Raw genomic sequence first — 25,072 nt, 5'->3', positions numbered from 1 at the left:
TGCTGTAATAGGATCTTAAATCAGGACTTCAGTAGAAAAATTAGGAATCTAGCATCAAACTACGTTCTTAAGGTTAGACGTGGTGGTCATTGACAACCCTAGAATGAAAGTTGGGCAGGAGTTCCTGCATGATCTGATCTGGGGAGGGGGTTGGCAAATCAATACTGAACGTTAACATTATTAAGCTTTCAATTTGTCCATAAATCAAATCATCTTCGCTAGTCAAGGGTTGATCCGGTACGATTTAGCTACCTACTCTTCCGAGTAGGTAGATCGTACCGGATCAACCCTTGGCTAGAGAAGATGAAATCAAATGACCATATCTACATTTCTACTGAACTAGGACTCAATATATCAACTAAAGATTGTAAAGGTTTCATTGTAATCAATGCAAACAAGTTGTTCATCTTACCAGGACGACGTCTTACAGTGAATAATGACGTCATAAGTTTCGGTACCTTCCGTGGTGTTAGACTTGCACAAGACCGATATTTTAGAAATTATCCAAAAATAAAAGGATAGAATCCTGTTTTGTTGAGGTTTATCGGGTATAAACCTCAATGAATTTTGAGAAAAATTCAATATGAATTTGTCTCAAGATCCATTGAGGTTTATACCCCATAAACCCCAACAAAACAGGTTTATACCCCATAAACCCCAACAAAACAGGTTTAAATCCTTAAATAGCGTAGTCTTCAAAGAAGCTGACCTCGACCTTGTGCAAATATAATTTTTTCATGAAAAAATACCTGTACCAGAAATAGACTTGAAACTCTTATTTATTTATTTAGTAGGTACTTAATTAATCCATCATCTATTTTAAAAAGTTTATTATAGATCTACAATGCAATGCTACTGGAATGGGTGAGAAAGTTTATACCAGTTACATGGAATAAATTATGGATATTTTCTATGTTATCTCGCTAGAATATAAATATTTTCTATGTTGCTTAGCTAGAATATAGATATTTTCTGCATTATTTTGCTAGAATATAAATATTTTCTATGTTATCTTGCTAGAATATCAATATTTTCTAAGTTGCTTAGCTAGAATATAAATATTTTCTATGTTGTTTAGCGAGAATATAAATATTTTCTATGTTGCTTAGCTAGAATATAAATATTTTCTATGCTATCTAGCTAGGTTATACATACATTCTACACTATAAGCTAACTACTCTTTTTGAAATAGAATAAACTAATCTTATATGTAGATACACTACATAAGATAGAAACAGGGATTGTAGTAATTTAACGTTCCAAAGTTTTAATATACCCTAGCTCACTCAATTATAATATAAAATTATATGGAAAAACATCAAAGGTGATAAAAAAACTGATGTAAAAGGTGTTAAGGTTNCTTTTCACATTTGCTTTAGGTTCTAATCTGATTTCATTCACCATTCCATGTAGAAAGAAAATACCTACTTAATTAATAAGAACCTCAAACCTATTTCTGGTACAGGTATTTTTTATCATGTGTTAACAATTTCAGAACAAGTATTCAGATAGTTATCTGTATGATACAGTCTATTGATAATGAAGCCTATTTGATTTAATGTTCACTCTTTCAAAAAAATTGTAGACATTACGTATTCCGTCTTTGCGTATTGCAGAGTTATCTTCTCTTGAGAGCAGGTATTGATTGTTACGTCATTGGTTCGTGTGAGAAAATTACGTCGTTTTCTCAAAAATTGATGACGTTACTCTCACAAACAAATGACGTAACAATCAATACCAGCTCTCAAGAGAAGATAACTCTGCAATACGCAAAGACGGAATACGTAATGTCTACAATTTTTTTGAAAGAGTGAACATTAAATCAAATAGGCTTCATTATCAATAGACTGTATCATACAGATAACTATCTGAATACTTGTTCTGAAATTGTTAACACATGATAAAAAATACCTGTACCAGAAATAGGTTTGAGGTTCTTATTAATTAAGTAGGTATTTTCTTTCTACATGGAATGGTGAATGAAATCAGATTAGAACCTAAAGCAAATGTGAAAAGATTCCATTTAATAAACAAATTGATAAAATACACTGTCGGGACCAACACTTTATTGGTCTGCTGATTTGTAACGAAAAAATAATCACTAGAATGAACATCTATATGATATAATGTTATATCACATCTATCAGATAATGTCGTGTGCATATAGGAAGGGAGATCACTCTGACAATCACAGAAAGGATCAACCAGGAGATCATAATATAACAGAATATCTATTTTTGAAGTACCTTGGGTCCTCTAGGTTTGCTGTTGGGGCCACCTGTATAATATTTCCCTTCTTTTTCATCTGCTTCACATTCTGCTAGCATGTCCATAATATCAACCTCCTGAAAAAGTCAGTTTCACACATATTCTTGGGCAAAATATCTGTGAAAACTTGACATGATAGATATAAACTTCCAGGGAAAAAAAAAAATCCCACACAATCTCGGTAGTTCAAAATTTCTTTGGAAACTTGACATGATTACAACTTCCTGAAAAATTGTGGTTCTCACATAATCCACCACACTCGACACCTGAGTACCTGACCTCTCTCCCTCATGAAACTTCCTTTTTTATTTTATTTTTTTCTCAGCCAGTTCTGTGATCTTTTACTAGTCTTCCTTGATACATCACAAATTCGATTTATAAATTGAATAGAAAAAAAATTGAAGGTATGAAAGATTTATAGATAAAATTGAGCAGATTCTTGTTTCCTATACACACTGTATACATCCTATTCACAGTACATGAACATGCTTTGTATAATGCTATAGGTGATGAGGACATTTTTAAAATTCTGTACCTTTAGCTTATTGTTATAAACTCTCTGGATTTCTTTCTGCATGGCGGGGGCTTTACCGGACATGAAAATGCCAAATGTTGAAGAAAGCAACTGGACGTAGTGTTCCTGCCTTCCTCTGTCATCGGGCGGGAAGATTCGCCGGAATCTACCACGATTCCTATTCTCGTAATCCTCCCTAGCTGATACCTTCCTTATTCTCGCCAGTGTCTCTTTCTGTGAATCAACAAACGAAACTTTGTTACACAATTTGCATATTTCAATGAACATGTATTTATATTTCACCTGTATAACAGTGGGTCTGATTTGGAGATTCTGGTCACATGATTGGGCAGTAAAACATCATGTCGCCCTCAAGCTCTAAGTTTACAGATCATATTTCCCTTATTTAGAGCCTCTCTAGAAAAATTTGTAAAAGCCACCACAACCTATATATATATGGTTCCAAATGACAAAAGCAGACGACAACAATGATGCATTAACCTGATTATCTCTACTATTGTATAATTGGGTTTTTTTTGGCAGAGTAAAATATGAATTGCCCTTACTGTAGGGAAACATAATTCTTTGTTTCTCCTCGTTCAATCATGTTACCCTTACTGTAGGGAAACATGATTCTTTGTTTCTCCTCGTTTAATCATGTTGCCCTTACTGTAGGGAAACATGATTCTTTGTTTCTCCTCGTTTAATCATGTTGCCCTTACTGTAGGGAAACATAATTCTTTGTTTCTCCTCATTTAATCATGTTGCCCTTACTGTAGGGAAATATGATTCTCTGTTTCTCCTCATTTAATCATGTTGCCCTTACTGTAGGGAAACATGATTCTTTGTTTCTCCTCATTTAATCATGTTGCCCTTACAGTAGGGAAAAATGATTCTTTGTTTCTCCTCGTTTAATCATGTTGCCCTTACTGTAGGGAGACATGATTCTTTGTTTCTCCTCATTTATCATGTTGCCCTTACTGTAGGGAAATATGATTCTTTGTTTCTCCTCAGTTAATCATGTTGCCCTTACTGTAGGGAGACATGATTCTTTGTTTCTCCTCATTTAAGCATGTTACCCTTACTGTAGGGAAATATGATTCTCTGTTTCTCCTCATTTAATCATGTTGCCCTTACTGTAAGGAAACATGATTCTTTGTTTCTCCACATTTAATCAAGTTACCCTTACAGTAGGGAAACATGATTCTTTGTTTCTCCTCATTTATCATGTTGCGCTTACTGTAGGGGAATATGATTCTTTGTTTCTCCTCATTTTATCATGTTATTCTTACAGTAGGGAAATATGATTCTTTGTTTCTCCTCAGTTAATCATGTTGCCCTTACTGTAGGGAGACATGATTCTTTGTTTCTCCTCATTTATCATGTTGCCCTTACTGTAGGGAAATATGATTCTTTGTTTCTCCTCAGTTAATCATGTTGCCCTTACTGTAGGGAAATATGATTCTTTGTCTCTCCTCATTTAATCATGTTGCCCTTACGGTAGGGAAATATGATTCTCTGTTTCTCCTCATTTAATCATGTTGCCCTTACTGTAAGGAAACATGATTCTTTGTTTCTCCACATTCAATCATGTTACCCTTACAGTAGGGAAACATGATTCTTTGTTTTTCATCGTTTAATCATGTTGCCCTTACAGTAGGGAAAAATGATTCTTTGTTTCTCCTCGTTTTATCAATTTTGTTGCCCCTACTGTAAGGAAACATGATTTTTTGTTTCTCCTCGATTAATTATGTTTCATGTGGATGAACAGTAAGGGCAATAAATGTATAATACATGTATCAACCTCTTTTTTGTTATCAGGTTTACAGCGATATCATACAAACTTTCAAAATTCTCCAATTTCGGAAACAAATTACCAGAATGAGTGTCTTATGTGACCTTGAAGGAAAGGTTGAAAAATACTTGATATAACAAACATAGGTCTGTTATAAAGAATAAATGTCCAAATTAGTACTTATTCAACAAGAAATGGCTTAACTGGAAGCCGTTGTAGTAATTCAGAAACAATACTACTTGTCTGGAAATATATAATAGAGGTAGTTGAATCTGGTTGTAAGACCACTTTTTCTATCCTTAGAGACCAACATTTTCTCCTCCACACACAAAGCAGATTTACTATATAATCATATTAGCCTTCCCTTGGTTGGTTTCTATAAACAGTCTTGGTAGTTCAGATGAACTTATTTAGAATTTGTAACTCATTTGAGCCCTGCATGCAACCTTAAAAGTCATTCATAAGAACAAGCTTTACAGCAACGTACACTACTGACCAAATATCATAACCACAATTAAGCCTCTAGGTTTACTTAGAAGTTATGCAAAAGTTGATACCAGATGCTGGACTAAATGACGATTGCTTTGACGTATGCCATTAGCTTGCTTGCCTCTTTGACAGGCAAGCTGAAATTTGCTCAGACAGATTTTCGTCCTATAGATTAGTTATATATAGTTAAGCCTCAATCCACTCACCAAGTCCTCTTTCCGTTTCTCTATGCTTTGTCGCTTCTTTTCGTATTCTGTCATGTCTGGACCTTCTGCTCGTTTATTTTGTCGAAACAGCCTCTTTCTGGCCTCTGCTTTCTGAGCGGCCATATTTCTGCTCTTGTCACTTATTCTGAATAAGAATTGTTTAGATTTTATTACAATTTTCATTAATCTACTAAAGAGAATTTGTAAAGCATCAATTTAAATGAACAGACTGTAAATTACCATATTCAACAGACTGTAAACTACCATATTCAACAGACTGCAAGTTACCATATCAAACAGTCTGTAAGTTAAGGTTCAACAGAATTGCATCAAAGCAATATGCTATTTTCAGAGCAATTGAATTAACTCACAAAAGCACATGTTTGTATTTAACTGGTGGCCATCTTACCCGATGGAGGGTTTGAGGCGTATTATTGGTATACACATGAACTTACTTGATATTGAGCAATCTAATTGTGTCTTCAATCAACGCTGACTTGATATCGTAGTCCACTTTCTCATCCGTCCCAAAGCTCGGTGAACGATTGATCTGTGGTATCAAGAAAGCTTGTTATTGCAATTGTTCCTGTAATTATGTTATTGATGTAAAAATGTACCTTTATTGAAATCAACTGTTTTATTCTGTTCAAAATTAAGCTCATTGGGGACATTCTAAAGACCAAATCTATCTGCTTCACTTGTAACAAGACTTCAGATTTTTTTTTAATTTTTGAATGTTTCCACAGTTATTTTGGACCTACCATTAACCATTTCCCTTACAATGTATAGCTTAACCCCGGTATATTTCACCCTAAGCTTCACACTCTCAAATACTGCATGTAGAATTCATATTCTTGTTATGTCAGCAACTAATAACTAGTGCTATGTCATATCTGATATCTTAGTAATAATTCCCTCTAAAGTGCGAATTACTTGAATGAAATATTCCTTGTTTTGAAAAGTTCAATTTCATTATTTCATTATCATGTAACTGATCATGTGTTTATCATTATCACTGTTCCTGATGGCATTTATCACCACATGTATGTACCACTTATATTCATACGCATGTATTAAACCAGGGTTTCAAAAACTTGTACAGATACTTTTTATCGTGGGGCAGGTCGTAAATTGTTTGTCCGACTCTTGATTTGTAGGTAAAATAATATAAGATTAAGTTATACATAGTTTACGTCCGTATCAGACATCATTATTTTACTTTCATAAATGAAGGTGTAAATTACTTCAAGTAGCCAAGGGCGGAGCTTTCTGTCAATCAGCACGTCAAATCCTAGCACCTCAAAACACACACTATCACTTCCAGGGGCAGCTCCGGGTCGACACATCCGGTACGCATGCAACAGGTGTGGCTCCGACACGATCAACGTCTTCACGATCATGTCACCAATGTTTTGCCACAGAACTCCATCATTGATGTCATTTTGTCTCAAATATTCACGGAAGAACTGAACTGAACGTTTACTTCCTGAGCTAAGTGAGTCTCCTTTCTCGTAAAACTCATTATGCTTGTTCACAGAATAATTTGTTAAATGCATGAATGAATGGTTCTGAAATACAAAAATTGCATTACATAATTAAGATTTTGGCTATTCTCCAAATCAGCTCGACGTTTCCAGGTTATGTTGTATGACCTAAAAACCCAGACAACACAATAAGTGATGATGTCATATACCCGGTACCCCAATGTTGGCACAGTTTTTTCTAACCATAACTTCTGTCCAATTCCTCCAGGATGAAGTTACTGTGCAATGTTGTATTTTGTACATATTTAGTTTTTATCAGAAATTAATAAATATGCATCTGTTATATAACAAAAAAATGTTATCTGTCTTCTTACACTGAATCAAAAGGGATGACCGTGACTGTGTATACAACCCGGGGGAAAAAAGTGTGCACTTCTGTGCATAAAACACTCTGTAGATTTATGCAAAGTGCACACAGGTTTTTTTCGGTATATACTGTATATAACCCCAAAAATAATCTTGCTTTTTTTTAAAAAAAATACAATAATGTCTTATGAGGGAGGGGGCTTAATTGCAGGCACCCACCCTGTTCCCTGCAGGACATTTACCAAAGTGGGGAGGGGGCTTATTTGCGAGAGGGGGCTTATTGGCGGTAAAATACGGTAATATGAACAGACGTATCATTCTACTAAATGGTGATGTAAAAGTGAAGAAGTAATTATATCAGTGACAATGTTGTCAACATAATTTGTCAAATTTAAGAGGCAACATCAATATATATATATATATATATAGAATAAAAAATATAAAATAAAAAATAACAATAAAAAAATATAAAATAAAGAATATATATATATATATATATAACTACACTATTACAACCTAAAACATCAGTAATCAACTACAAAAGAATACACAGCACAATTTTAACACCATAATATACATGGGCCAGATCCCAAATAAGTTCACGTAACCGTAAATCAGTATATTCATTATACATGTAAACGCAAAGCTTTTTACTTTGAGAGGGGTACTAATTCTGATTTGACAGACAGCAATATTTAGCTTTGAACCGATTAAAAAAATACATCAATAAAGAAATAGATATAGGTAATCAATGATTAATTCTACGTTTTAGAAAGTAAATATTTTTTTTACGAAATGCAGATTGACCTAGCTAATTACACACTCACAATGTTGGCTTCAGTTGGTGCCAGATATTTCTCAGTACTGAGTCTGACAAGGCCGTCGTCAAATAAAAACACCCGGAGAGGATCACACGAGGTCACAAGTACGTAGATACGGAGGTCAAACTTGTAGCCGTCCATCAGTAGAGGTTTGTCTATGTACTCCTGTACTATAAAATGTTCCGCTTGGGGAATTTTTTCTGCATTTCTAAACAGTTGAATTCTAAAAAATAATAATACAGACAAAATATTATAAAAGGATTTTCCTGGAAATCAGAATCTGAAGTATGAAAATAAACTTTATATAAGTTATGATACTATAATCTTTGTGCAGGTGGGTAAACCCATATGAAATAGCTGACCTTCAATCTAAGATATCTCATACATGCAACAGTTACTTATTAATCTTTTCACTATTATATATCCTATATGCTTCTGTGCTATTTTCAGCTTGATACATAATATTTGTTAAACTAATATATTAGTTGGTGACTCAGAATCCCAAAATAATTTACCATGCTGATGTGAAAGTGAGAACAAAGACCAATTTGTTATTTTAAATTCAGCAAGTCTTAGTTAGAACTCATAATCTTCAAATCAGTTGATGCATAGTTAAATATGTCATATCAGAACAATGCTTTTTTTAAAGAAAAAAACAAGAAAATTATTGAAAATGTGATATGTATACCAATTACTAAGTTAACCCTCCCCTCCATAAAGGGACATTAAAGCAGTAATATGGAAATTTCAAAACAAATTAACTTATCACTAAGTAAAAGTGGATGTATTACATGACTGTCAGTCCAGCTTCAAGGAGGGTTTAATTTGAGCCCGTCTCATCACCAATGGCCTAAGTTTAAGCTCCTTTGCAGAGTTGCAGGCTCCATAGAAAGGTTTGAGATCAATGGCCCTGTTTAAGTCTTGTACTTATCAATGACCCTTATAATGAGCTTTATTTGAGCCTTGTACTTATCAATGACACTTATTATGGGCTCTATTTGAGACTTGTACTTATCAATGACCCTAATTATGAGCTTTATTTGAGCCTTGAACTTATCAATTACCCTTATTATGGGTTCTATTTGAGACTTGTACTTATCAACTACCCTTATTATGAGCTCTATTTGAGACTTGTACTTATCAATGACGCATATTGTGAGCTCTATTTGAGCCTTTTACTTATCAATTACCCTTATTATGGGTTCTATGTGAGACTTGTACTTATCAACTACCCGTATTATGAGCTCTATTTGAGTCTTGTACTTATCAATGACCCTTGTTATGAGCTCTATTTGAGCCTTTTACTTATCAATTACCCTTATTATGAGCTCTATTTGAGCCTTTTACTTATCAATGACCCATATTGTGAGCTCTATTTGAGCCTTGTACTTATCAATGACCCTTGTTATGAGCTCTATTTGAGCCTTGTACTTATCAATGACCCTTGTTATGAGCTCTATTTGAGCCTTGTACTTATCAATGACCCTTATTATGAGCTCTATTTGAGGGCTTGAGCCTTGTACTTACCCGTGGCCCTGAGCTCCATTGGAAGGTTTAATAATGAATGTTTTGGTTTTTTTCTTTGCACGTAGGTCCTTGGCGTAGTTAAGTAGGAGACTGTGATCGGCAGGGAGGATCCAGGTTTTTGGGGAAAAGGAAAAGTCATCTGGGAGCTGTTTCTGGACTCTGAAGATATTAAACATAATTTTAAAAGTTTAAATCTAGAAAGCTGCATGAGTTGACGAATTGGATCTGATAATCCTGATTATAGTTATATTTTTCTCTAAAAGACATACTGAACTATCTATTGTTAGGATAGTGGGATGGTATAGTATTACAAAAAACAGTTTATCACATAACTGACCCATTTTACTATGTTACATGACCATGTCATTATTATGGTATTTCACAAGTGTAATAAAACCTAAAGGTGCTGCGATTGGTCGAAAACCTGGGAACATATTCCTACGCCATTACCGGTACTTATATATAACTTTTATTTACTATACCTCATGATATATTTACTGCTATTTCAAAAGAATTTGAAATGTTAATTATATTTTGTTATTTTCATTGCATTTAAAACTGTTCATTATTTTTGAAAAAATCTGGAACTACTTTGCACTACGCGGAACTACAATACAGTTTTATCATACTACGATCGGAGTACTTTGGTTATAGCTATATATAGAATCAGCTGAGACACACATATAATTGGATGTGTTTTAAAAAAAAAATTCAAATAATGAATGTTATGTGATATATAGAATCTTACATACGTGTCTATGTCATATCTAGTTTATCGAACTCGTTCAGTAAATTCAATAAGACATGGACATGAATGTTAGATCATCTATCTATATACAATAATGTACTGGTATGAATGTACATAACAATGCACAGTTGGTTTAATGTGTCATCTATAAACGATGAACTGTATCAGTTGAACACTTGTAACCTATACACATGTGGTCTGTGTTGCATCTGATACAGGTCACAAACAGATCTGTTGTTAAGTTAAAGTCCTAGGGTATCGGAAATTACTGGAACATCAGACAAAAAAGTCAGGACAATTAACCATTAGCAGCGGACATGGTCATTGACGGAGGACTACAGGGCCCGCGGAGTAGATGTGGCTTTATCTTCAGATAGCAATCATCCCATCATTAACAATTCATAGCACACACAGAACTAAGCAGGAGAGAATACACTGTCATGCGATCTATTCATGGCTTCAAAAGCGAGCTTCTCCTACACATGCAACAACGGTAAAGAGTCAACGCCTTTGTTTGCCTGTAACTTAAGGCACAGTTATTGCTAACAGCATCACCAAATGTGGCTTTGTTTACCTGTTACTAGGCAAGATTATGGCTAACAGCATCACAAAATGTGTCTTTGTTTACCGGTTACTAGGCAAGATTATGGCTAACAGCATCACAAAATGTGTTTTTGTTTACCTGTTACTAGGCAAGATTATGGCTAACAGCATCACAAAATGTGTCTTTGTTTACCGGTTACTAGGCAAGATTATGGCTAACAGCATCACAAAATGTGTTTTTGTTTACCTGTTACTAGGCACGGTTATGGCTAACAGCATCACCAAATGTGGCTTTGTTTACTTGTTACTAGGCACAGTTATTGCTAACAGCATCACCAAATGTGGCTTTGTTTACTTGTTACTAGGCACAGTTATTGCTAACAGCATCACCAAATGTGGCTTTGTTTACCTGTTACTAGGCAAGATTATGGCTAACAGCATCACAAAATGTGTTTTTGTTTACCTGTTACTAGGCACGGTTATGGCTAACAGCATCACCAAATGTGGCTTTGTTTACCTGTTACTAGGCAAGATTATGGCTAACAGCATCACAAAATGTGTCTTTGTTTACCTGTTACTAGGCAAGATTATGGCTAACAGCATCACCAAATGTATCTTTGTTCACCTGTTACTAGGCAAGGTTATGGCTAACAGCATCACCAAATTATCTTTGTTTACCTGTTACTAGGCAACGTTATGGCTATCAGCATCACCAAATGTGTCTTTGTTTACCTATTACGAGGCAAGGTTATGGCTAACAGAATCACCAAATGTGTCTTTGTTTACCTGTTGCTAGGCAAGGTTATGGCTAACAGCATCACCAAATTATCTTTGTTTACCTGTTACTAGGTAAGGTTATGGCTAACAGCATCACCAAATGTGTCTTTGTTTATAAAGTGCTGTCAGCTTTACATATAAATAGTTGAACTATTGATACAGGATTAACCAGCTCCCTCACATGTTTAAATAGCCATAAATAACATAAACATAATGTCTTTTCCTTTTTCTAGGAAACTTGAATTTAAAAGAGTGATTTTTTTTTTTCATTTCTCTTTATAAAAGAAGTTATAATTCTACTGCTTGTTACTATTTGAAGACCTTGTACTGTGTTTAAAGGTCTTTGCAAGTTCTCCCCGAATTTAAAGAGTTCTTTGTATTAGGCTTTTAGACCTAATGTTTACACCAAAAATGGAATAATTTCCAGCAAACCCAGTATTTCAAGTTCTATCACAAGCTGCCCCTCAAACATTAAGTTTAAGAGAGGGGCAGTGGTGGCCAAGTGGTTCATTAAGGTGTCTATCATTCTGCTACCACTAGCCCACTGCCACTGGGTTGCGGGTTCGAGGCCTACATGTGGGGCAGTGCCCAGGTACTGGCCGTAAGTCAGTGTTTTTTCTCCGGGATATCCGACTTAATTTCCTCCACCACCAAAACCTGACACGTCCTTAAATGACCGTAATTGTTAATAGGACGTAAAACACAAACACACAAAAACAAACATAAAGTGTTGCTTTTAGACCTTATAACAGGCAAAAAAATATAAAAGATTTCCTCGACACACACACTATTTTATAATGTTAAATGTGTAGTAGATCGTTCATCTAACAGCTCTTAACCCTTTCACCACTGTAGACCATAATGGACCAATCTAGATCAATGTATGGTAGAGTCTACCGAAGTTACCTAGGGGTGAAAGGGTTAATGTAAATGGGTTCAGATCCTTACTTGGCCATGTTGCGAGCCAGACAGTCTTTGCGTGTTATCTCCCCCATGCCTGGGAAATGGTTTATCCTCTGGAAAGATTTCATCTCCGAGATTCGATCCGTGGCAACAAAACAATCATTCCAGAACAGATAGCTGCGAACAAAAATAATAAACAAAAACTTTGTCAATTTGAAATCCATATAGAATGTTTCATCAGTTTCCGCTTACTTGCTGTTTTACATAAATAACTGAAAATTTTTGACAAAGGGAGGATTGATATGAACTCTCAGGTATGAAATTTTGTATTATGATGCAATTTGTATTAAACTCCTTCAACTCTCAAATACTGTGTAGCGGGAAAATTTGAAAAATCAACTTTCGCCTCTTTCACTCTCGGTAATGAGGGCAAACTTATGATAAGAGCCAATGTACATATAAAGTAAACAACATGACAAACAAAGCTCAATCAAATATGAAGGGCAAAATTAACACAGGGTGGGTTTCCCAGTATACAGTATAGGAATTCCATATCACTAGCTGTATACCGGGAAGTTTTCGCCACACTTAATCACCTACGCCATTTTCTGCCTCCGTAACGGGAGTGAACTGATCATTACTGTGAACAATAGTTAAAAACGTAACATAAATGGCTATTAAATGTGAAAAGTGAAATTATCACTTGGCAAGTAATTGTATTTTACCGAAAAATTAAAGGGAAGATGTTAAATAACTTGGTGAGGCGTTCCCGATATACAGTATCAATTTAACACACAAAGAGGCAGAGGAGTCCACCGTCCTATAGGTGCTGGTTGGTAGATGTCTCGGTGGAGGAGTCCACCGTCCTATGGGTGCTGGTCGGTAGATGTCTCGGTGGAGGAGCCCACCGTCCTATAGGTGCTGGTGGGTAGATGTCTCGGTGGAGGGGTCTAACGTCCTATAGGTGCTGGTTGGTAGATGTCTTGGTGGAGGAGTCCACCGTCCTATGGGTGCTGGTCGGTAGATGTCTCGGTGGAGGAGTCCACCGTGCTATAGGTGCTGGTTGGTAGATGTCTCGTTGGAGGAGTCTAACGTCCTATAGATGCTGGTTGGTAGATGTCTCGTTGGAGGAGTCTAACGTCCTATAGATGCTGATTGGTAGATGTCTCGGTGGAGGAGCCTAATGTCCTATAGGGGCTGGTTGGTAGATGTCTCAGTGGAGGAGTCCACCGTCCTATGGGTGCTGGTCGGTAGATGTCTCGGTGGAGGAGTCTAACGCCCTCTAGGTGCTGGTTGGTAGATGTCTCGTTGGAGGAGTCTAACGTCCTATAGATGCTGATTGGTAGATGTCTCGGTGGAGGCGTCTAACGTCCTATAGGTGCTGGTCGGGAGATGTCTCGGTGGAGGAGTCTGAGGTCCTATAGGTGCTGGTTGGTAGATGTGTCGGTGGAGGACCCTAACGTCCTATAGGGGCTGGTTGGGAGATGTCTCGGTGGAGGAGTCTGCCGTCCTATAGGTGCTGGTTGGGAGATGTCTCGGTGGAGGAGTCTGACGTCCTATAGGAGCTGGTTGGTAGATGTCTCGGGGGAGGAGTCCACCGTCCTATAGGTTCTGGTTGGTAGATGTCTCGGTGGAGGGGTCTAACGTCCTATAGGTGCTGGTTGGTAGATGTGTCGGTGGAGGAGTCCACCGTCCTATAGGTGCTGGTCGGTAGATGTCTCGGTGGAGGAATCTTAGGTGGATACCAGAGTATTCTAATAGAGCTCCATAGATAATAAGTAATAACGAGTAGGTAAGGGAGGAAGGAGCACCAACACCTTGAGGGATTCCGTGAATTAGGAGATCTAATTTGTTGACATGTTTCGGATGGCTAGGCCAACCGTTGTCGGGTTCTGATGACGGTTGGCTTATAGACGTCCGAAACATGTCACCAAATAAAATCTCCTAATTCACAGAATCCCTGATGTTGATGCTCCATCTCTTACCTACTTAGTATCGATTTAGGTATCAATTAATTATGTATCTAATTAATATCATCTTTTTATAGGGGCTGATGTCTCACCTGTTTGGGTCATCTTCCTTGGCAACAACATATCCAAGCTTCTCAGACATCTGACGAACTGAAGAAATATAAAAATTAAAATTAAAATCCGACAACAGTTAGAGGAAACTGAACTTCTGATATATTTTTCTTATATATTAATTATAATCCAACTGTTCACAGCCCTCTCAATCACTAAATAATGTAAGGGAAACTAAATTTTTGGTTTGCAGTAAACTTAAGTTTCTGCTTCATCATTTGATAATCACATGATTGATTAAAAACAAAAATGTATTATCATATCAAATGCCAAATTTTGAAACTCCAACCCATGAGTGGTTTTGATCCAATCAATAAGCGATAAAACATTACCATTACTCCCCCCTTTACTTACTTTACTTCCCCCTTTACTTACTGATGTCGTATCGTGTGCCACTAAGGTTGACAGTGATAAGGCTTTTCTTTTTCCGTTTCTTTTTCGGCATCACGGCTCCCTTGAGACGGTCGTCTGCTTCTCCCATTTCCTGTTGCCTCTCCTCAAGACGATCTTCATGGCGTCGCCCTGTTTGTGGGAGGGGACCCACACCCTGCGCACTAGGTCGCCGAGTGTAATGCGTCAGGGAACTCAACGTCACATCTAGAAATATACAGAAGAGTTCTACTACAGATCATGCTGATAGTTGTCTTCAACAATATACAGCTGACAACCAGCACAGCTGTCAACCCTCCCTCATAAGGAGGGAGACTCCCTCATAAGGAGGGAGACTCCCTCATAAGGAGGGAGCCTCCCTCATAAGGAGGGAGCCTCCCTCATAAGGAGGGAGCCTCCCTCATAAGGAGGGAGCCTCCCTCATAAGGAGGGAGACTCCCTCATAAGGAGGGAGACTCCCTCATAAGGAGGGAGCCTCCCTCATAAGGAGGGAGACTCCCTCATAAGGAGGGAGCCTCCCTCATAAGGAGGGAGCCTCCCTCATAAGGAGGGAGACTCCCTCATAAGGAGGGAGCCTCCCTCATAAGGAGGGAGACTCCCTCATAAGGAGGGAGCCTCCCTCATAAGGAGGGAGCCTCCCTCATAAGGAGGGAGTCTCCCTCAGTTTGACCAACATTTACCAATCTCCCTAGAAACTCCCTCATTCTTGTCCAAACCAGTCACACAAACTCAAAATCTACAGCCTGTGGTCAAATAATCTCCTAGTTACTGCAGGGTGTACGTGTGTAATGATTATAACAGGTGTGTCTGAATCAAATGAATATTTTTTTACACTTATTTTGATACATAAAAAGGGAAAGATCAATTGAGCAAAGCAGTTTAAGTTGAATATCACACACTTTCTCCCTCATTGGAAATGAGGAATGAGAGAGATCTCCCTCATTGGAGGTTTTAGAGGTTAACACGTAATTGCTTTGAACCTCAATATAGTCGGTCTATACTGCAGACACTAAAACAATAGATTTTGATTAATGAAAAATCATGGGCTTACACAGAGTAGCAACCCAAATCTGAGTCAGATATATTACATATGACCTCAAGGTCTGATAGCTGTAACACCCAAACCTAAGTCAGATATTTGACCTCAAGCTCCTGTTTGCCAAACTGTGGAACAGATGCAGACACCAAACTCTTTTTCTGTTCCAAAAATGGTTTCAGTATGAAATTTTGCATGTCCAAAGAAAAAAATTTGCATGTCCAAAGTAAAACTTTTGCATGTCCAAAGTAAAAAATTTGCATGTCCAAAGTAAAAATTCTGCATGTCCAAAGTGAAAATTCTGCATGTCCAACGCATACAGAACAACACGGAATTTTGTATCATACCCATACTTAAAAGCACCAGTTAATTACCTAAGTGACAACTGTACCAGGAAATTTCATTCAGCTTTGACTATTTTATCCAAATTTGAATTAACATAAAATATGATTCTGTAACTTGTGAAGCAAAACTTTGTACCAAAAAGGAGCAATCCTGAAACCATCTTAACATTGATACCAGAAATTCATACTGCATGTATATGTACATTGATCTCAAAGTGAAAAACACAATTCTCAAAATACCTTTATACATTGTATATCCAAATTTTATCTTGAAGAAATGGTGTTGATTAATATAAACAATAATTAGTTAACTCACCTGAGAGCCACATTGGGTGAGCATATCGTATGGGGACATGCATACAGTCAATGAAACAAGGCTTAGCCTTAATGGCTACACAGCTATATAGTCCACTAGGAGTTAAAGTTGGATTATACTGAATCTGAACTTTCCTTGACGGTTGTTAACCTAAGGTTGTGGCCCTCAATGCACTAGATACGTGTATATATACCTGGACCCATCTGTACACTAACCACAGACTGCCAGCCACGCTGAAATCAATTTACAATGCTCTTTATATGCTGTGTTTCTTCCTTTAGAAAGAACATCATCCTTTTCAGCGAATCGTTTTAATAATTCAAATAATCCAATATGCGTACATGTACTATTTGTTGCGAGGCTCACTAAAGGGGATCAACTGGAAATCAATCATTGATTTTAATCCTAAAGGTAGCTATGATAGAAATAAAAGGCTCCCCTTGTCCTAGAATCCCCCCCCTACCCACCCACCCACCCATTAAAAAAGGGCTGCATATTTTTATATAAATCTTATATCAAGTATTCTTTACAATAATTTATTTATATCCCAAAGTTAAAGACCCAAATCATCATTTTGTCAAAACCTGTAGCTATTGAAGCCATAAGAGTGATGTTTTTATGGAGTTAGGATCATCAAGGTGTATTGGGAATGAGGTGAACTTCCGGTGGTTTAGTCAGGTACATTGTATATCCAGTAACTGACACAACATCGTGTATTCCCGGGCCTTAAACATGGTCTGAATACACAGCTAGAAACTGTTTGGGTAAACACACAGCTAATAATGTGTGTCTTAATCCCAGTCAGACACAAGCCAAGGGTGATACATAAATATTTAACCAGATCTGCTTGAAACCACATGTGATGAAGGGGTTCTAGATGTAATTCAAATATAAACTTACTATACGTAGATGTATATCATGTATACCTGATGAGTTCATCATTTTTCGAAATCAGTAAACTTCATTTCAAAATTTGAAAATTAAATTTTATTTATATAAACTTGGTGTAAGGTTGATTTGTTCCATCTAGACCAATCACGCCTTGGTGATCTTGAGTTTATGAATCTGACTCAAAATTTATTTAACCAAATTAATTAACAGGACCTGAGCTCAAACAATCATACGTCAGTTTATGTTAATTTTCATCCAGGACAATCCTTTTTGTGATGCTAATATTATATGCAATGAGAGTTAACTTTATCACCCCTACATATTTGAATTGGACTTGCTCAGTCTTTGATTTGGTAAGTTTCAAATGAGATTTTAGGGGTCAATGGGTTAAAGTCATTGCTTCCACTGTGAATCAAACCAGCAACCCCTATATAGCTTCCCTGTAGTCTATATTCCCTGTAGTCTAGATCTGCTGCTCTGTCAATAAAGGGAAATTCCCAATAGTGAAAAGCTATAGAAAGTGACCGCATGACCATATACATTATTTAAAACCTGTCACTTAAGAACTATAGTAATACCGTCAGTTTTCAGTCCATTCAGTACAATAGATCTATAATTCTCCATGTGACAATACATTAAGTCATGGTTTAGTTACGTAGCCCAGTCTTTAAAACTGTGTTTTGTAGCTGCTGGAACCTATTGATTGTGTATAATAAAAACTAGAAAAAAGGTGAACAGGTTCCTAATATTTCAGTGCTATTTTCACATTACGGGAACATGACGTCATTTCAGGGGCGTTATATGTAGCTAGCAATTTTTTTGGGAGGAAGTGGATTCATTTCAGGAGCGGCTCCAGAGCTCAGAGGGCCTTGTTAGGGGGGACATGTGGGTACAGCAAAATTGAAAATTGGTGGATTCACCTGTATGTAATTACCTGAGCATATATATATGCAGCTATGCATCTGCATTTAAGTTATTTTGTCTGCCAATTGTTGTTTAGTTCAAGATTTTGGGAAACAAATTGAATCTATAAAGCAAAAGGTAATCATGAATACTTATGTATCATGTATTATAACCTGTTAGAAATTCCTGAATAGATTATGGTAAAAAAAAAACGCAAATCTATGGCCCTGTTTTATGCACCAAACCAAATAAATACTATCTCACATTTATAATAATGAATTCTTTTTTATTCTTATTCAAATTATTTCAGCTTGTTTAGAAGATGCTCAAAGAAAAAGATTAACAGGTTGGAAAGCCAGACAAAGTTGATGCAACCAGCTAGTTCTATTTGATCTATATTGCCCTCAATACTTTGTATTTTAGTCAATTTCTGCATAATATATGAAACAGATATAACAAGCTAAGTGTCTTTGGCAGTCTGAAGTTTCTTATAGGTGCAGTAAATGCAAACATGCATGTAATTGGCCAAACCGAACTTTAAAATATCACTCAAATTAAGCAATTACACCTGTATTTTCTGAGCATGTGTACATGTACAAGTGCAATCTAAACAAACATTAGGTACAACCTATATATATATACACAAACAAGGTATACATATACGATCGACACCACCTGTAGCCACTACAATCATTATCATTAAAACTCACAAAAATCACCACTCCTCAACTCTCTCGGCACTATATTCTAAAGACCGCTTGAATAGAATGTCTGTTATTCTAAAGTGTTACAGACCATAGGTACGTACACAGTGTATATAAACAAACACAGATTTGTACAGGATAACTGGTTTCTAATTGTTGTTATGGGGTAGTTCAAAGGCTTTCAGACGTATTATACGTAACAATTAAAACACGTTTCAATCTTGTATTTATTTAGGTCACCATGTTATTAAGTTTTGTCCCCACATAGATTTATTATCATATTATAATACATTTAATAGTTTTCAACAAAATACATTTAAACATTACAAACAAAATATCTATTCTGTACAGGTATTTCGAACCAAATTTAAAAAAATGAAAATGAAAATGAAACTGATATGCAATCAAATGAAATATAAGCAAGTGTACATGACTGGGTTCACTTAAACATCGACTGTGTAATATTTTGAGCGATTCACTTCACGGAAGTCTTGAGTGATGGTTTGGGTCTATGATAAACTGGACACAACGGGTTATAAAGCTAGGTCACCCTGATGTTCCAGTCAGACATCCCGGGTGAGTCCCCTGGAGCAGGCACCTCACCCCTGGGATGTCAGATGTATCATATACAGCCAAACTTAGATGTTTCGGAACTTTACGGAACCTGATCTTGAAAAATTCAGAACGTCGAGACTTCGACTTAAGAATGTTCAACTTCTTGGAGATCCTGTATATACTGCATAAGACCGACTGTAATTGTTAAGTGAAGGAACACAAGGCAAGATATTCAATTTTGAATATATAAATATTGGATTTAACGTAATAAGAAAAATAGGTTTCATATACTTATACAGAGTAGTTTGCATGTTTAGATGTTTAAATGACCCAGGGACATCTGAATGTTCTCATACAGGTACATTGTAGTTGTTTAATTTTGAAATATTAGTTCTAATTTTCAACATTTACCTAATGATCAGACCTTGATTGCAATTCGAAACAGCAAGAAATTTGACTCGAAAAAGTTTGATTAAAAAATGGAATATCAGTAGTATTATATCATAAGGAAAAATTCTTGAGTTGCCGAATGTCGACACATCGAAAAATTTGAATCTACTGTATGTATGCTGTATTTAGTAGGAAAACCTACATGTAGATCTGCACGGTACCTAAGATATTCAAATTGAGGACCTGGAGGTATGAGAAATTAATACTGCTCTGAATATTACTTCAAATTCTCTTGCATTTCACTTTCAAAATGAAAATATATGTAATAGTTTGTAAAAGGCCATACAAATGGAAAAGGGCCAAAAGAGCTAGGTATATAGCTCACCATACTCACAGGTGCTGCACAGAGTGATCTATGAATTTCCACTTCGGGTAATGATGTATAAATGTTGCTAAAGAATTCAGAAAAGGCTAAATACACAATGCGTGATTCGAAAATGAATATCTGTTAGAAACTTGTAAAGGCAGTCATTAGTGAGGATGTCACTGAAATGTGAGGCATCAGAATGTGTAGAAATTAATCTCGATCCAAGATATTCGATTTGAATGCACAGACCAACTTGTCATTCAACTGATATATATAAGGAGTGTGAATTATCTATTAGCATAACATTCCAAACTCCTTTCACTACATTCTGAAACAGTTTTTCTTGACAGAAACATACATAAAACTGTATCATCTTGGGGGATATACATCTACAACCAAAGCTTAAATTATAAACGTTAACCCTTTCACCCCTATGTAACTTTAGTAGACTCTACCATGCATTGATCTGGATGAGTCCATTATGGTCTACAGTGGTTAAAGTGTGTAAAACTGAGAGAGTAAAATCATATACTTTTCCTCTTCAGATCAAACTTCTTATAACTTTAAAGACATGAAGTTATTGATTTGAAAAGATTTAAATGTCTCACATATCTGAAAATCTGCGGTGTTGTATTGTTATATGGTGTGATCGTATGATTTAAGGCCCCACTATATATAGCTACTATAACTTTTGTACACATATCATTAGTTACCTCCCCTTAATTCACATTTTCAATAGTACTCTTGTTAACCCTTTCACCCCTATGAAACTTAAGTAGACTCTACCATGCATTGATCTGGATGAGCCCATTATGGTCTGAGTGGTTAAAGTGTGTAAAACTGAGTGAGTAAAATCATATATTTTTCCTCTTCAGATCAAACTTCTTATAACTTAAAAGACATGAAGTTATTGATTTGAAAAGATTTTAAATGTCTCAAATATCTGTAAATCTGCGGTATGATATTTTTATATGGTGTGAACGTGTGATTTAAGGCTTCCTGTCCTACTACTGTAACTTTTGTACGCATATCATTAGTTACCTCCCCTTAATTCACATTTTTGATATATATTTTTATTAAAGCAGCGAGACTCGACTGAGGTTCTACCATTGACCAGGTATATACCCAGATGGTAATAGCAACATCATAATGATCAGAAGTCCAGATTTCAAAGCCTGGTCAAGCCTGTTGTCTTTCTACAATGTTTTTCTTATTTATTTCATTTACATTATTTTTCTATAAATGTTCTGGGAGATATTTTTTTTCCTATTAATTAATGGTTTATATAAAGCTATATAGTTATACCTGAAGAAAAAGGTTTTAATCTGTGGTAACAGTTTTGGTAGTGGCACAGGGATCCTTAATAATCAATACTATATACAATGAATCAACTTTTAGAGTTCTATTACAAAATCAGAGATATACCATATTACAATGTACAATATACTGCCCTGACTAGACAAATATATCACAGCTAAAACAAACTATATACAAAGGTAGGTACAACCCTATATATATATAGTTGTTTCTATATTCACACTCTTATTCAAATAAACTTGATATCAAATCACATCAATAAAATATCTGTACACAGCTAATGTAAACTTCTGTCCAGACTTACTGAAAGCTTTGCTATTCCAGTCCGCTCTCCTGATAGCTGTATAGGCCTGTTCAGTCAATATAATGACAGGTCATTTATGCAAATACTCCTGTGTATTTTCTATCTATTATAAGAATTGCTCAGTCACATTGTAATTTCTGCAAATTAATCAGCAATTTGAAAAAGTAATAAATATATATATTGCCCATAAATGTTGCATGGTGACTTCATGGGCATATTTTAGGAGGGGGATTAAGTCTCTAGCTCTGGAATTGAATCTGCTGAAAGATATTGTCTGGCTATAGGAGATATTGATAAAAAAGAAATTGGTGGGTAAGAAATTAATGAATTCATGAAATTATTAAATAATTGACCTTTACAATTTTCAACACTAGCAAGGTTTAGATTTTCCTTTGATTAAATCAAAATATTGCAGAGACTGAAAATATTCATAATATTCTGTTTATAAATTATCAAGCATAATTTTTTGCTACATATATGTATTTATTAGATTCGATCATTTCAGCTTTACAATTATATGCTAAAGAAATAGTCATGACCTCTTTTTCTGAATTCTAAATGTGTTTCTGTACAACACAGTAACAAGTAATATATTTATAACCCAGTAACGTGCTGTTCTCACTGCCTACATTAATATTACTGTCGGGCTTCTTTCCTAAAATCTACTGACACTTCTATAAAATTAGCATTTCAATTTAATTTTTATATTTTTATCTTTTCTTTAAGTTTTGATTATGATTCCCAAGACGTTCATTCTGTTTTATTTGTGAATCAATATTAAATAAATAACACAGATCTAAGAGCTTCCGTAAATTGTACCAACAAGCTAACAAATCGTTATCTAACAGGGTGCGGGTTCCGAGGCTGATCAATAATGTATGGTCCTCCCCAATTATTGGACCAGAGCACAATGGGTTGGTGTATTGTCGGGGCGTTACAACACCCCTATGATCTACTGGACAGAAAACTCTAATGCATCAATAACACTTCAAACAGACCTTTATACAAATATCACTAAATAGCGACATGCTTTGTCAGACAAAGTGGAAGACGTTTCCTGGGACATCACCAGTTTGGAGTTTTATACTTTGAACAATACAGTTAAAGTGTTACATCCCTTGTTGACTTACGTAGAGCCTCCTTGTCTACCTGTTTTACTGCAGAACTGTTGACGGAATCAATATCGTACAGGTGTTCCAGGTACGGCATTAAAGCACGTATCAGACACAACTTACGAACGACTTATAATCATGGGGAAAAGGAAGATTCACCTTTCAAAAGGTTGATGCCAATATTTCTCATCCGAGATTATTTTCACTATAACCAGCTTACTAGACAGAGGACAATTACTTAAGTCTACCACTACAACCGACATTAACATAAGGATGTATCTTAATTATTTTCTTTCGAAGCTTGTAATATGATATTCTTGTTCAAATATGTTATCAGTGATTTATCCGGTCATAAATCAATCTATTTCGGACAGCCAGCTAGGTACTAAAATGGAAAACAATTTATGGAAACACATTTGGTTATAATACAGCAGGACTTGGTACACTGTATACAGACACAACTTGATTACCTAGGTCGCATTCGCGTTCCCTGTTTGAAACGATTCAGGTGGCAGAGAAATACTCCGCAATACATTAACACACTTGGAACGAACTGTAGGCAATACTAAAGATGCACAGTTTCAGAAGTTTTGTGACAAATAAATAAAACTATGTCAAGAATAGTATGTCTTCCTTCCATGTGTCCACCAAGAAGTTATTTAACCCTTTCCCCACCATAGACTAAAATGGACTTTTCCAGATCAATGCATGATTGAATGTATTAAAGTTACATAGGGGGGGGGGGGGGTGAAAGGGTTAATATATCCTAGAATAGACATGTGAATTGCATGGTGAGGACCTAATGTTTTATAAAGAAATAATGCAAATTAATGAAAGTCAGCATTTCAGTTTCAGTCAGGCACGTCTCAGGACCCCTCGATATGCTTGTGTCGAATATTCCTCGGTTCAGATCCGAGTCTGTTGGGTTTTTTTCAGGTTCAGCTGGTTGAAACAGTTAACACCGGATACGTGAAAGGGGCCCTACACAGAGATTTACCTGCACTAAAACACACCTGTACTAGAGCACAGGTATATATATATGTTTTTACAGGTACAGCAGCATATTACTAAGTTATATATATATATATTACACAGGTAAGTTATACATCTGTACGTATACCTTACCGTAGTATCACTATAAGGTCTCAATATTTGTATATAAATTACTGCCTAAGAAACCTTTACCCAAACCCTCAAACAGAAATTATCTCCTGTCATAAAATGCAACAATACATTAATTAAAAGTGATGAGTCAGGTAATTAGAATTAAATGACAAATTTCAAGGTCACCTGGAGATTACTTGTTTTTAAGAGCTTACTTATCTCTTAACAAAATATCAAAACATCAATTTTACAGAATACATATTTCTATGTGTGATATTCTTTAAAATTGCTTCTAAACCATTTTTGACACATTAAAATATTGCCATTTTCTCATGATTTAGAATCAAACTGCTTCACATTAAATAAAAAATATTTTAAAGACAAGTTAATAGGATAGAATTAAGATGCTAGACTGTATCGCAAGTGAACCATTTTCATTATAATACCTTGCATATTCACCAATGGCGTTGATTTTCCACAGTTAGTGCTACATGTATTACACTTCAGGTCATAAGGTCATAAGGTTATAAGGTCACATGGTACTAATGAATGGATCTGTTCTGGTTCCTTCAGCGTTCGATAATTAACAAAAACGTTCTGTTTACACGCTATATATGACAGGTATACGTGCATGGTGCCAGCTGTATTATGTTTGGCAGAAGTTATTTGTAGTATAACTAACAGAAATGAACACACAATATTCTGTTAACTATATATTAAGATGTGTTCTGTCGATTCTTTACATTTTAAGAAATTTGATTATTGTTAAATACATTAAAAGGAATATATGGCAGTCAAAAATATTATGAAGCAGTGG

General features: G+C 35.8%; 1 protein-coding gene across 5 annotated transcripts in view; it reads right to left on the bottom strand.

The window, feature by feature from the left end:
- LOC110457542 (tubulin polyglutamylase TTLL7-like) overlaps positions 1-25,072 on the bottom strand; it is a 50,554-nt gene that overhangs the window by 14,034 nt on the left and 11,448 nt on the right. For all 5 annotated transcript variants that reach the window (XM_021508867.1, XM_021508870.1, XM_021508871.1 and 2 more), the window contains exons 3-12: positions 14,898-15,119; positions 14,504-14,561; positions 12,487-12,618; positions 9,471-9,629; positions 7,950-8,166; positions 6,517-6,840; positions 5,728-5,822; positions 5,273-5,417; positions 2,804-3,016; positions 2,247-2,345 (exon numbers count right to left, since the gene is read on the bottom strand). In XM_021508867.1, the coding sequence (XP_021364542.1) occupies positions 2,247-2,345; positions 2,804-3,016; positions 5,273-5,417; positions 5,728-5,822; positions 6,517-6,840; positions 7,950-8,166; positions 9,471-9,629; positions 12,487-12,618; positions 14,504-14,561; positions 14,898-15,119 (1,664 nt within the window). The remainder of the gene's footprint in view (positions 1-2,246; positions 2,346-2,803; positions 3,017-5,272; positions 5,418-5,727; positions 5,823-6,516; positions 6,841-7,949; positions 8,167-9,470; positions 9,630-12,486; positions 12,619-14,503; positions 14,562-14,897; positions 15,120-25,072) is intronic.

Source organism: Mizuhopecten yessoensis, unplaced genomic scaffold (assembly GCF_002113885.1).
Source record: "Mizuhopecten yessoensis strain PY_sf001 unplaced genomic scaffold, ASM211388v2 scaffold9207, whole genome shotgun sequence".
NCBI lineage: Eukaryota > Metazoa > Mollusca > Bivalvia > Pectinida > Pectinidae > Mizuhopecten > Mizuhopecten yessoensis.
Note: the sequence above shows the minus strand (reverse complement) of the source record. Positions and strands in the feature narration are given on the sequence as shown.